We start from the raw sequence: 14,423 nt of genomic DNA, 5'->3' as shown, positions 1-14,423 counted from the left end.
ACTCAAAAGAGAAAGGATTAAAAATAATTTCAGTGACCAACATATGAGGTGACTGACAGACTTCAGTGGATTCATTCAGCGTGAACTATGCCCACTCCTGGCTGGGCACCTACTTCTTATTTGTGTTCAAAATAATATAAGTCCATGTTTTGTGCTTATCTCTCTCTAAGTGGCTGAATTTCTAAAAAGATAATTTAGAACTACAGCGTCTACTTGAGGAACCTCCAAAATAAACAAAATTGAAAAAGGAGTTAATGTATGAATAAAAATGGAACAGGAGTAAAACCACAAATAATAATGATATTATAATTTCAAAATGATGGCAGCACTCCAGCTATCTGAAACTCAGGTATCTGATGCCTAGAAGAATCCAAAAGGAGGTTGGAAAGTCAGAAAAAAAAAAAAAAGAAAAACAGCTTCTGAGACACTCCTGCTTGGTATAGGAATCATTTACATTCAAATGGGGCTTTTAAAAAACACAATTCTAATGTATCTGATAATCTGTTTTCCAAAACTGCAACAGACAAAGACCCAGGAAGGAAGGAAGTACTGAGAATAGTAAAACGTCATCTGGCAGCCTGATGGCAAGGACAGACACTCCACACAGTAACTTCAAAAGCCAAGCTGAACCACCATCTCCACAAATCCCTGGGGATATCATTCTACTACCTCCCAGAGTAAAACCAGACTTCATATGATGACCCTGAATTAGCACGGAAAGCTTCAGTGATTTTGCAAACAATTTTTCTGACCAATGCGTTGCCCACATCCATATGCTTACCAAAAGCCTTGTGACAGATGATCACTGCAGTACTATGTGTGACATCCATGAAGTAGAAATTATCCAAATGGACATTTTTAGTAAACTGGATAAATCGATTGTGGCATTTTCACACTGCGGAAGAGTCTACATCAATGAAAATAAAAGTTTTAAACTACAAGCTCACAAACATCATGGTGACTGAAAGAAGCCAGATGCACTGCACGAACCTACGTATGTAACATCAACACGGAGGCGAAGGACGATGACTCCTCTGGAAAGGGGGGTCTGCAGTGATTGAGGGGGGAACCTGGGCTTCCGCAATGTAGTGAAATGTTCTGTTTCTTCACCTGCATTCTGATTTACTCAAGCATTCCATCTGAAAACCCCGCAAGCTGAACGCTTCCGCTCTGTGTGCTTTTTTTGCATGTGTTTTGTCTTTGAAGAATACATTCACAAAATACACAAAGTACTTGATGGAGTATAAAGGACTGTATCCTCAAGGTAAACTCAGTCATGAACATCTCAAAATTCAGATATCAAATAACCAGAAGCACCCCAAGGCAACATTTTGAAGTCAGCGAAGTTTCTCTCTTCTACTTCAGTTCAGCGATTTTTTTCTGGGTCTTTTCTGCCTTTTTGGAAACATCTGCCCAGCAGATGTGGCCACATCCCACACTCTCACTTCTCATTTTCTCAGCAGAGTTTACTACACACACAAACCATTCAGGGATTCTGTTAAAATACAGATGCTTCAGTGAGTCTGCAGTGGGCCCTGGGAGTTTGCATTTCTAGAAACGCCCTTGACTAGCAGAGAGAAGATGTGATTTACCACCAGTGCCCACTGAGCTGCTGAATAATGAATCTAGCAGCTCTCTTGTGGCTGCTTTAGGACTTATACCTGGTGGAACACTTCTGGCTTCCCTGTGCTCTCACATTACATCCTGTAAGCAACTTCCAACTCAGGGACAAAATCTAGTAGTTGGACACAGCAGATAAGGACCCACTCCTACTGGAAAGAATTTCTTCCTGTTCCTCATTAAAATGTCAGCCTTTGGACTTCTTGGCACAATGCCTTCCTTTCACAGAGCATGTGCAGAAAGGAGGGAAGGAAGGAGTGAGAAGGAAGGAGAAGAAGAAAGGAAGCCAGAACGCAGTGAATTTGCCCAGGAAAGTCCAGCAAAGCATAATGTTTGTGTGGCTTGCTGGATGGCTATGCTCAAATCCAAGATGTATCTTCTGTAAGGTGCTCAGTTTGAAGTTACGACTATTTTGATGAAGAAATGGATTGTAGAGTGAGGGTGGAGGGGTAGGAACAAGGCTGAATAATAAGACCTCTTCTCCCAGAGGGGCATCTCACAGCCATAAGCAGATGTAGGGCAAGCCTTTTCTTGGAAGATGAAAAATATTAATAACTTTAAAGTTGACTTAGGTACTTTGTTGTGGAGTGTTGAGGCATTTGGAAGGTGGGGGGATATAATATATGTATAGGAATTTTTCCTGATTAGTTTGAATTTTTCTGTTACTTACAAGCTAGAAGCATTCAAAAATGCTCAGTGATCTTCCCAAAACTGAGAATATCTGAAAAACTCTCTTAGTGGCTATGATGGTGAATTTTATTTATGTCAACTTGTCTAGGCCACAGCAGCCAGATTGTTGCTCAAACATGTGAGTATGTTGCTGTGAAGGTATTCTATATACGAGATTAACATTTAAATCAGCAGACTTCGAGTAAAGCAGTTTACCCTCCATAATGTGGGTAGGTGAGCCTCATCCATTCAGTAAAGACCTAGAACAAAGACTGATCTCCCAGGAGGAAGAGGGAATTCTGCTAGCAGATGACCTTTTTACCAGGACTGCAACCTCAACCCCTCTCTGGGTCTCCAGCCTGCCATCCTGCCCTGCAGAGTTGGGACTTACCAGCCTCCATAGTCACATGAGTCAATTCCCTAAAATCAATCTCTCTCAACTCTCTCTTTCTAAATAATATGTCAAGACATATGTGTATACATATGGTATATACATAACACATATATTTTATATGTGTGTCTGTGTTTATGTACATTTTGCACACATACACACATCTTATTGGTTCTGTTTCTCTGGAGAACTCTAATACAAATGTCTAAAATCACTGCACTTTCATTGGGATTAATCAATGTAGACCAATGTGCCAGCTTCACAGTGAATGTATGCTAGGACTGATGAAAAGAGCTGAATAAGAACTTTAATTGTTACTGATAAAAACCTTAATGTTAAATATCATTCAACAGAGTAGGTCACTTCCCAAGGCTCCAAGTGCTCAGCTATCCCATCATATTTTCATTTTAGCCAGGGTCATTAGGACTCTAACAACCTAATAGATTTCTAAACTTTTGTGGACTGATGGACTTCTATCATCCTGAAGAGAGCTCATTTGGTATAATCTCTTAGGAGAGAGGTGATGCATTATCCTTTTAGACCAATACAAAACCTTGAATCTGTGTACACAGAATCAATCTGACATTCATTTCTGTCTTTGTGCCTTGCTGGAGCTTCCCATGAGTTCTGTACTCAAGATGTTTTTTTAGGATTTCTCTGCCATAATGCAGGTACCTGCAGCATCAGTTAGTTCACTCCCTAGGTTAGTAAGTGAAGGATGCTAAAGTGGAAATGACTTTTCCCAGTGTGTTAATGCTTTATGCCCCCAAGTAACAGCCACTGAAATGCAAGTCCATTAACAGCTGCACGCCGCAGGCTACAAAGGAATGCAGTGTGGACCTGATGCCATTTCGCACCGTGATCGCCCTCTTAGCACAGAATGTCCACCTGCGTTGTCTGGGTTCTCTTGGATCCTTGTGCATTTTGTCCTTGCCCCACTAACTAAAAGCAGCTGCAACCCCACATCTCCATTAAGCTACCTTCACCTTCAGAAAAAAAAAAAAAAAAAAACCCTGCAAAATCCTATATTTTCATGTTTAAACAGTTTTTCAGATTATTTTTTAACTCTTATTTTAGGCTCAGGGGTACATGTGCAGGTTTGTTGTACAGGTAAACTTGTGTCATGAGGCTTTCTTGCACAGATTATTTCACCACCCAGGTACTAAGCCTAGTACCCAATAGCTACCATTTTTAAGATACCTACAGGTATTATGGAGTACTGTATTTCTATGTCTATTAAGAATCTAGCATGACTTTTTTTTTTTTACTGTGCTAGTATTTTATGATTGTTACTGCTTATTTGGGTATTCTCATTACAGAAGTATAGCTATCGAGTGGTCTGCACCATTTCTACTTTTTTTCCCAAATGCCCTGTGTATGTTTGCAGAACACTAGGCTTTTCTGGAATGTATACACTGTGTTCAAGCAGAAATGCCTGTAGTATAATTCATTCATTAGCATCCCCAAGCAAACCATATCTGCCAGTTTGAAGTACATGCTATACCAAGAGATCCCCAAGGAGGAAAAGAAAAAGCATTCTGCACTACAAACACTAACACTAGTTTACAGCATTCCCATCAGAAAACATGACACAGGAGTATCCTAAAATGGACTTTCTAAACAAATGTGTGTTGGCTCTTCATGAATTCTTCCACCTCAGCCCAGAGGAGACTGTAACTCTGTTTGACAGAAGCAAGAATTATGAGGTGACTGTGTTATTCCAGGGGACGAAATGGTAAAGTCCACCATGCTAGGCAGACGGGTAACAAATCAGGAAATGCTACCTAAACCTCCCATAAGCCCTTCGCCCTCGCACCAGGTAGCTACAGGCAGCTAACAATAGGTGATACTTTCACCACTGCACTTGGATTTCAGAATAAATAACTCCTTATGTACTTCTTTTCTTTCTATCTAGATACTTAAAAGATATACTTGATCAAAGATACTATTATGACAGAATGGCCATCTGAGCATGCACCGTACTTTTATAGTTGTAAATGATCACAGAGGGTATCAAGGCTGAACATTCCCCGAAGACACCCCAAAACTAAATTTTAAAAATTGAAATTAAAGATAGCGGCTGCTCTTGGTGTGCACTTGGTGGGGAGGCGCTCTCAGAACATGCCATTACCTTGAGTGTTTCCACCTGGCCACTTAAAAATGGAAGACAAGGACAGATACATGTGAGAACATTTAAGGAATAAAGCTTGACTGAACCTGTATGAGACTACTCCAAGACAAAATAAAAAAAGACAGAAAATGAAAAAAAGAAAGAAAGAAAGAGGAAAAGAAACCCAGACACACAGCTGTTATGGCTGTTCAAATTTCTTAGCCCTAAAATACAACGGTGCCTAACGGATGAAGAATTCCAACAATGAAAGAAAATAATACTACAATACCAGAAAATATGACCTCTTATAATTCTCTTAATTTTCATCACAAATCATTTCATTCCAATTGATTTTTTACATGTCTTAAAAACTGTGACAGCCAAGTACTTCCAGCTTCAGACGAAGAGAAAGAAAAATATCAGAGTAATAGGTATCCTAGACATCCCAATGCATTCATAGTTCAGCCCTCCTCCCCTAGGACATACCCATTAGGGCAGCATAACCTGGAAGTAGAAAATATTGTACAACAACATCTGTTGAGCCTGAGCGAGATAACTCTGCAAAGTACAATAACATCTAAGAGCAAACAAGAAAGTAAAGATAAACTGTCATTGGGTCAAAAGGGTATCCCACAAACTTAGAGGGGAAATAAGTAACACCATTAAAGTTCTAAGTTAGGATGTCATGGAACGACATGCTCAAATCAACAGGGATCTTCAAAATAAGATCGAACCTAACATTTGAATTAACCAGGGCACATTCACAGGTTGCACACTGGAAATGCTGTCTCTTTAGCTATGCAAAATTGGAAATTGGCACTTAAAATCCAGCATCACTGTCAACATTGGACCCACATCCTGCACGGCAGCCGCTGCCTAGAGCTGAAAAGTGGCCAGGCTGAGAAGTGGCTTTCCTCCCAGCATATAAAGCAGAGGCTCTTACTGGCCATAGAGTCCACATCACTGGGTCAACGTTACCTGCCTGGCTCTGGAGGCCTCCATGTTTGTGAACCCTCCTCCATTAATCACAGCCCACGGTGTATGTAGTAAGAGCGGAAGGAGCTTGGAGGTCATTTGACAGGGACCTGCAGTCCTACTCATGCTGGACTACAAAAGAAAGAAGTTTTGGCACACTTCAGCCTTGCAAGGGAAGGCGTGGTAGAGGGGAGGAAACTCCCCGAGTGTAGCTGGTCTGTTTGATTTCTGACCACCACTGAGAGCTGGACCCAGGCCATCTACCTCGTGATTCTCGCCACTTTATATCCTCACTGATGTCACCACCTTCTGAATAGAGAGAAACCAGCTAAGCAACTTGGACTTTTGGCAGGAGACTATTTCTAAGTACTCAGTGCCTCGTGCAGTCCTGGGCATACAGTGGACAAAAAAAAAAAAAAAAAAAAAAAAAAATTTGTTAAGTGAAGGAATGAATGAGTAAATAAATGAATGAATGAATGAAAAATAGGAAAAAGGGCGAGAAGAGTTTCCTCTGTGGGAAAATAACACAGATCTTCCTTGCTTAGGATTGGGAGATTTAAGATGTACTTTTTCCATAGTGTTATGCCCTCAATTTAAATGACAGAGGAGATAAATGCATACTGAGAAATGAAACACACATGTTTACAGTCCTATATAGTTCTTGAGGATTTCAAGTCCCATTAGAATAATATTTCTCATACTTAGATTAACAGGTAGACCTTATTAAAGACTACTGTGAGGCTACGCACGGTGGCTCACGCCTGTCATCCCAGCACTTCGGGAGGCTGAGGAGGGCGGATCACCTGAGTCCAGGAGTTCAAGACCAGCATGGCCAACATAGTACTATCTGTACTAAAAATACAAAAATTAGCCGGGTATGGTAGTGCACACCTGTGATCCCAGCTACTCAAGAGGCTGAGGCAGGAGAATCACTTGAACCCGGGAGGCAAAGGTTGCAGTGAGATTGAGCCACTGCACTCCAGCCCGGGCGACAGAGCGAGACTCCGTTTAAAAAAAAAAAAAAAACAAGACTCCTGTGAACTCCACAGTTAACTTAAATATTGCTTATAACACATTACACTTAACTATGAACAAACACAAATCGGATATAAACTCCTTATACCAAGAGCATCAGTACATTTCTAACACTGACACACATTTACAAAATCAGTGAAATCAGAATTAGTAATAGTCAGCTAATCTGACAGGGCATGCAGTTTTCCAAGCTAAATCTCCACAGTCAATGTCAGTGTGGGACTGGCTCACACATGGCTATCTGGAGCACATTTCTATAATCAAAACCCCATTCTCCCATCACTTTTATATTGAGACTACAGAAAATCCAGGACTCTGTTGTCAGTCACCTTCGGATTATGTGGAAACATGGCTCACACGCATAGCCCACCTTTTGGCCTTCCTTCTTAGCTCATGACAATGCGCACAGTGTTAAGGGATGCCTCACGAACACAAAGGCTGGTTTTGACATTGCATACCCAAATCTGCAATGCAAGAGTTATCCGAATCTGTAATGCAGGTGATCTGGAATGAGCTCACATCAATTTATTTTACATTATCGCCAAAATGAAAATAAGAATATTTGGTCTCCTAAAACTCCCAAAGATATATGTAATGACCACAAAGGGTCTATGGCTCCCAATTTGAGAAACATTTGATGTGAAACATCCATAGTCCAGAATGAGTGGTGTTTCGGTGTGCCAGGAGGAATTTTCCCATTCATTATTCCACACCCCAGGTCCTTCAGGTGTCAGAAACTCCTGAGTATTTAAGAACGTGAGAAACAAGGTCAGGGTCAGGTATGCATAGTGCCTAGTGAGATGTCAAGGGCAATGTCAAAATTGGGTGAACTAGAGAAAGGATCAAAGAAACATTTGCACTACTGGAACTGTATATCCTGTTTTTATAAGACATATAGACTAAGGCCTTAAGGGTTAAAATTCACTCTTCTTTTCTTATAATTACTCTGAGAAAAGCAATTATCATTTGGAAGACCCTGAATATTTACAAGTTGAAGCAATGAACTTGTTTGTTAGACAAAGTAATTCTAAAGAAATCCTATGTGTCATAGATAAATTCCACCATTAGAACTTCCCTCCGGGAGACAGACAGTGTTTACTTTCCATTTTACAATCTCACATGAGACTAATACAGTCAGGTGAGGCATCCCTGACCACTCAGAATAAATATTCTCTTCCCATTTCCCTCTTCTGACTGTATACTGCACTCAAGCGCTACGTAAATTGTAATAAGTTATATACATGAAGCAAGAATGTATACTGTATATACCCTCTGAGGAGAGAAAAAGGATTCGAAACACATTTGGAATCACCATGGCACACTAACCATTCCCCATATGATGCAGCCACTTTCATTTTACAAATGAAAAAAGATTGGATAACACGGGCAGGAAACAAGAAACAGATAAAGATTGTTACACGCTTAAAGAGATAGGGATAGTGTAACTGAATTTAACAGTAATTTTAGAGAAGAGTAAATCCCAAGTTCAGGTTCGAGGAAAAGCTAGAGAAGAGTCTGTAGATCTGGCAGTAAACTTTCCCTGATAACACTAAGTTTTAAGACTTTTTCTTTTCAAGCCTTTGATTTTTGCACAAACCAGAATGACAGAATAAATCATCTTTCTTCAAATTCTGAGAGCAAAGCTCTGAGCAATCAGTGAATTCTGAGGGTTACAGCAGGCCACTGCCCAGGTGGCTAACAGAGAGCCTTCTAAGGACTAGAAGGCCAGAATACTTTCCCCAAATCTGAAAGCCAAAAAGAAATTACTACCTTGAGATTAAATTCAAATATCAGAACCAGAAGTGGCCACCACCCAGCAAGTAGAGCCCATAAAACCTAAGGCTTGCACAGATTCACACAAGGCCCAGGAGGAAGGATCAAAGGTTCATTCCCCCTAAATTCTGGAGCAAGGCAAGGATGCCCGCTCTTACCACTCCTACTCAATACAGTACTGGAAGTCCTAGCCAGAGCAATCAGGCAAGAGAAAGAAAGAAACCCATCCAAATTGGAAAAGAGGAAGTCAAATTATCTCTGTTGGCTGACAATATAATCTTATATCTAGAAAACCCTAAAGACTCCTATAAAAGACTCCTAAGCTTTGATAAACGAATTCAGTTAATTCTCAGGATACAAAAATCAATGTACACAAATCGGTAGCATTTCTATACAGCAACAATGAGCTGTAGTTATTAAGAGACAGGTTTCTCCCAGTCAGCAGAGTAATGATACACGTAACTGTGACAGAGGACACATTAAAGAGAAAAAGCAAAAAGCTACAGAATAGCAACAGTTAGAAAACAAGGAGATCCAGGTACAGACATAAACAGAGACACAGACGTTAGGATCCTGGTTCAGAATCCGGAAAAGGTAAAGAAACCTCCAGAAAACCTATGGTGAGCACAGTGACAGATTCCAAAGCTGGTACTCAAGGTAAATACCCTTGATATCTAGGACTTGAGTGCAGCCCACCACCATGTTGCAAGGCTAGAACACATCTTCTCTTCTTGGATGAGAACCGGATGTGACGTGGTTACACAAGAGAATTTGGGAGGGCAGTTGCTACAAGGCTAAGAAAAGTCCTGAAAGTAGGAAGAGAATGTGTGAGTGTTGTACTCATCCTCCATGGATGAGGACCATGAGCATGAATATATATATATATATATCTTTACATACCACAAACACATCACAAAGCACCAAGATGCTCACATGTGGAAGATATTCAAGAGCTGAGATCAAAGAGAGAAGAGCTGATTTGCCTCTCTCATCTCAAGGTGGCTCGGGGCCATAGGCTCACTGAGTGGAAAGAGGGGAAACCGAGGCAAGATGGAATCCATCAGTCTCTCTTCCTTTCCCCTCCATCCAATCTCTATGTTTCACTCCCTCTCACCATTTCCCCCTCTGCCACTCTATCTCTGGCCTTCTCTCTTGCTCTCTGGCTCACTCCTGATGTATTTATGTCTTTCTTTGCCTCTGTCTCTCCCCTCCCTTTTCTATCTTGTCAAGCACCGTATCATGTAAATTAAGGGAGCTGTGAAGCAACTACACTATTACAAAACAAGGCAATCATTCTGAAAAGGGCTAAACTAGCACCCAAGAAGAGGAAATGGAGAAGCAACCCTCACCAGTACTGAAACTTTGCCTCTGCTTACCGGCAGCTACTTGTTTTTCAAAGTTTCCCAATTAAATAGGATTGCTGTCCCATGGGGGAGCCTTTCCTCTTGAGTTTAATAAGGTAAGCCATTTTGCCAATCTCTATACAATTCACATATGGAAAGTTTTGGCTCCTCTCAATTAAATTTGTTTTTAAATTACCAAATAAAAGAATCCCCTTCAACATGGTGCATATAGAAACATCGCAAACTATGCGAAACAGCTAACGGTGCTGATTTTGACGTCCCAACAAATCCTAGCCCAGCACCGCCTGGCAGGTCACCCATCACTGATACCTGTCACACAGCAGGTACCTGACCTGAGGTTGTCCCTGCTTTGGACACTTTTGGGATACCTGTGCCCACTCACAGGCCCATGATGGTTCCAGTGCCAGCTGCACCCTCACGTTGCTGTTTGTGAGAATGTGGGGTTTTCCAAGTTAATTTATCAGCGTGAATCAATTCACAGATAACACTCAAAATTGCTGCAAATGGAGTTGAGAAAACACTGAAAAGCTTCAGCTCTGACTAGAGGTCAGAGAAGAGACCCTCATCCCTCCTCTCAGCCATCCATGAAATGCTCTATACACACACACACACACACACACACACACACACACACAGAGCCTATTTCCTTCTCTTGGCAATCTCTAAACACCATGACCGGCTCACAACAGTAACTGAAAAAAAAAAAAGTGAGAAAATCTGCAAAAGCTCACAGCATGAACTACACTTTCTCTCAAAATGCAGATATCTGAAACAAGAATCAAAGATTACTGGTATCTTCTATTCATTCAGCAAACATTTGCTGACTATTTACTGAGTATCTCCTGAGTATGAAACTCGCGGTCACCAAGACAATGACCCAGGCATCAGAAACTGGCAAGGCTACATTATAAGTTTGCTCTCTGCCCTGCCCCTCCACCCTCAACACCCACACATTTTCTTCCTACTTCCAGGACTTTTCTTAGCCTTGTAGCAACTGCCCTCCCAAATTCCCCCATGTAACCACGTCGCATTGTCCTGCTGCCTTCACCTGTTGGCTGACCTTATCAAACTGACCAGGAAGTGGTCAAGGTCCACCTTGCAGACCCTTCACACCTGCCAGGCTCAGCTTACCATGTCACACAGCTCCTTGGACACTCCTTCCTCAGCCTTCAAAAGAAAAAGTCCCTCAAACTTCTAAGAGAAAATGAACTCAAGAATGACACACATCCCAAAGGCCACTTTCATCCCTTCATGATGCCGTATTATCTTCCCTCTAACATCGCAATTACTGATGACTGGGGAGTTTAACCCAAAATTGCTTAATATTTTGCTTGAAAGATCCTTTAAATGAAAATCAACAGTGTCATGCTTTACCTTTATAGGAACCAAACATTTTCCTATTTAATATCCGTTATTCTCAAACTGGATGTGAACACTCCCCAGGATAGCCCTGGGGCAGGCTGTCCCCAGGGATAAGATTGAGTGCCAGGTGGGAAACAAAGCCACAAGTTGGAATGGCACACTTTCCTGGAAAGACAATTCTCCCTTCAGAAGAAACTCTACTTTATATTAAAACAAGTCCCAAAATATTGTGTACAAACATGAGCAATTTAATGACTTTTTACAGAAAATTCTTGCTTGCAGCCGTCTGTTGAGCTATGTCTACAATACAGAGAGTTTCCTACAAATTTCCTTTGGCTTTAAATGTTCTTCAATGAAGTTGTTGGAAAAATGTTTCATCTACACCATGAGCATCTTGAAGGCATGAACTACATACCATCCTTCTCTTTGTCCCCAGTGACCTAGGACAGTACCTAAGCCAGTATCTCACATATGGCAGGCTATTGGTAATGTTTGTGGAATAAATTTGGCTGAAATAATGCCGACAGCATTATCAATAACAAAAAAAAAATTTAAATCACATTTGGATGGATGGAAGAAAAGGTGAACAGCTGTATGAGGAAGTGAAGCAGAATTAATCCAATTTACCAAAACAGCCGATGGCTGCCATGGTAACAATCTGATGCAGCAACGCAGTTTAGATCTCTTCCACTTGAACATGAGAGGAAGACAAATATTGTACTTGTTAATCTCAAATCAGGAGGTGAGGTGAGGCTTAGGACACAAGTCTACCAGGTGACACCAGTGCCCATTAAACGTAGTAATCTCTGAAGAGTTTGGAAAGGCAACATGATAATAATAATTCCACCAACAATATTAAGTCCTGGTTTGTACACTGATCCAGGTCATTTCAATCATTTAAGGTTGTATGGGAAATATTTGTTGCTGAGACTAGACAGCTGTGAAAAACAGATCCACATGTATGCATACATCATATCCAATATGATATGCACTCACCTTGCCTCATTCCTAAAATTCTTACCTTTTTAAACTAGCTGCACCCAAACTAAGTTACAGATGAAAGATGACTCAAAGAAAGAGTATAGGTTGTAGCAGTGTTTTAATTTTGTACTTCCCTGGTTGGGGAGTAACTCATCTGTAAACAATAGAAAAGATAGTTACACACCCACTTTCTCTACACAACCCTTCTATGGCAGTGAGTCACTCTCCATGCCCAATATTCCCCTCACTTTCCAAGCTGGAGGGAGAAGTTGGGAGGAGGAGGAAGTGAGGACTTCCAATGAACAAGCACACTGACAACCTTCCAGGGATACTTCCTTTCCAATCTTCCATCTCAGATGTGCCAACTGCCAACCAAAATGATGCCTTTCAGAGCGTCTTAATAACGACAGCCAGAGCTCAATAAAATTTCAGCTAAACTCCAAACATAAAGCAGAAAAACACTTACAGCACTGAAATGTGTGCATCGCCGGGGAATGAAGTGAAAAATAGCAGCTGGAGACACCCACCACGCCAAGGGATGGACAAATGCAAACGAAGCTCAAAGAAGAAAAACTGAGCCTCTCCCTCTCCAGGCCCTGAAATCCCACCTGCAGGCATCCTCTTACCTCCTGATAATTAATAACTTGACACGTTATTTCTGTCACAGCAATAAGAGCAGAGAATATAAAGTCATTTTTTCATTTTATTCCGTCACATAAAAAGTGAGTTTTTCAGTTCACAAAATGTGGGGTCGAATCTCTGCTGCTTAACTGGGCAAGTCCCTTAACGTCTGTCTAATTTCTAAGTCTAAGTTCAGAAATAAGCTAGCCTACCTTCTAGGGATGTTATGAAAATTAAACGTGTGAACTCTGTAAAATGCCTAGCAGGTACATCAAATGAGTATTTGTGTCCAGCAATATAAAAACTCAACAGTTTCCTTTTCTATACAGTCTTAGGAAAACGACAAATCAGAAAACTATTACAGAGGACGCCAAATTGGCAAACAGCCCGGGCCCCAGCCCTGGGGTGCGAGCCTAAGGCCTGGGGTAGAAGGTGACGTAACCAGGACGGGGTGAGATGTGGGGCGCGCGCCTAAACCCGCGCGGGGCGCCAGCGGCTGCAGATTTCAGGAGAGCTCCTGTAATTAACACGCTGCCCTTTGCAGGCTCAGGATTCAGCACGTAAAACTTTCTCCCCAAACGCTGACTCTCTCCCTTTTCTTAACTCTAGCGGATCTTGGAAAAGTCAAAGCGAGTAGGTGAAGGAAGACAAGCAACTCACAGAGAAGTGTAAAGTGCATTGGGTCTGCACACCTGCAAGAAAGTGGGAAGAAGAAAGGAGGAAGCGCTAGATCACCTCCCGCCCCAGCTCACACTCGCACCTGGGAATGAACTTGGCTTCCTCCCCGAGTCGCGCCTGGAAATCCTGCCAAGCCGGGTCGGGACTCGCCGGGCCCCACGAGGTGGCCAGCGCCGCCTCCGCGTCCTCGTCGCCCTCGTCCTCCTCGCTGTCGGGGGTCTCGGGCCCCGCCTCAGCCACGGCGGGCGCAGGACCCAGCAGACCCCGGTCCTCGCGCCGCCCCCCGCGTAGGGCCCCGCGGAAGCCACGTGCGAACTCCTGGAATGTGATGGCGCCGTCATGGTCCGCGTCGAGCCGCTGGAATACGGCCTCGGCATCGGCCGGCCGCACCCGCAGCTCCGCGCACAGTGACCCGAACTCCTCGCGCTCCAGGCGTCCCGAGCGGTTAGCGTCGCAGGCGGCGAAGACCGAGCGCAGTCGGGCCAGCTGCTCTCCGTCCCCGTCCGCCTCCATCCCGCCTGGCGGGGGCGGCCGAGAGGGCTCCGGAGCGCCGCGGGGCGCACGGCCCTCCCTGGAAGGACGGGGCCACCTGCTGCTGCCGGGAGACCCGGCGAGTTTGGCTTGTCCGGCTGGTTTGGCCACTTGCGGGAACGTCGGGCGGGGCGAGGGACGTCGGGGGTTGCCGGGCTGCTCCCTTTGACGACGGTTCGGGCCAGTCTCCAGCAGGTCCCGGGGGCGGTGGGGTGTGCTCTGGATCCGGGCACCGCGAAGAAGCGCCTCTCCCTACTGAGCGCCCGCGCGCCGCGGTGGCCCTCACCACTCTCTCGGCGGGTGCGGCTCCGCC

General features: G+C 43.2%; 1 protein-coding gene across 1 annotated transcript in view; it reads right to left on the bottom strand.

Moving 5' to 3' along the window:
• Nucleotides 1-14,395, bottom strand: part of RASEF (RAS and EF-hand domain containing) — a 77,045-nt gene extending 62,650 nt beyond the window's left edge. Inside the window, exon 1 of the mRNA XM_003911850.5 lies at nucleotides 13,662-14,395. Within this exon, the coding sequence (XP_003911899.1) occupies nucleotides 13,662-14,092 (431 nt within the window). The 5' untranslated portion in view covers nucleotides 14,093-14,395. The remainder of the gene's footprint in view (nucleotides 1-13,661) is intronic.
• Nucleotides 14,396-14,423: the final 28 nt, after the last annotated feature.

Source organism: Papio anubis, chromosome 13, assembly GCF_008728515.1.
Source record: "Papio anubis isolate 15944 chromosome 13, Panubis1.0, whole genome shotgun sequence".
Classification (NCBI taxonomy): domain Eukaryota; kingdom Metazoa; phylum Chordata; class Mammalia; order Primates; family Cercopithecidae; genus Papio; species Papio anubis.
Note: the sequence above shows the minus strand (reverse complement) of the source record. Positions and strands in the feature narration are given on the sequence as shown.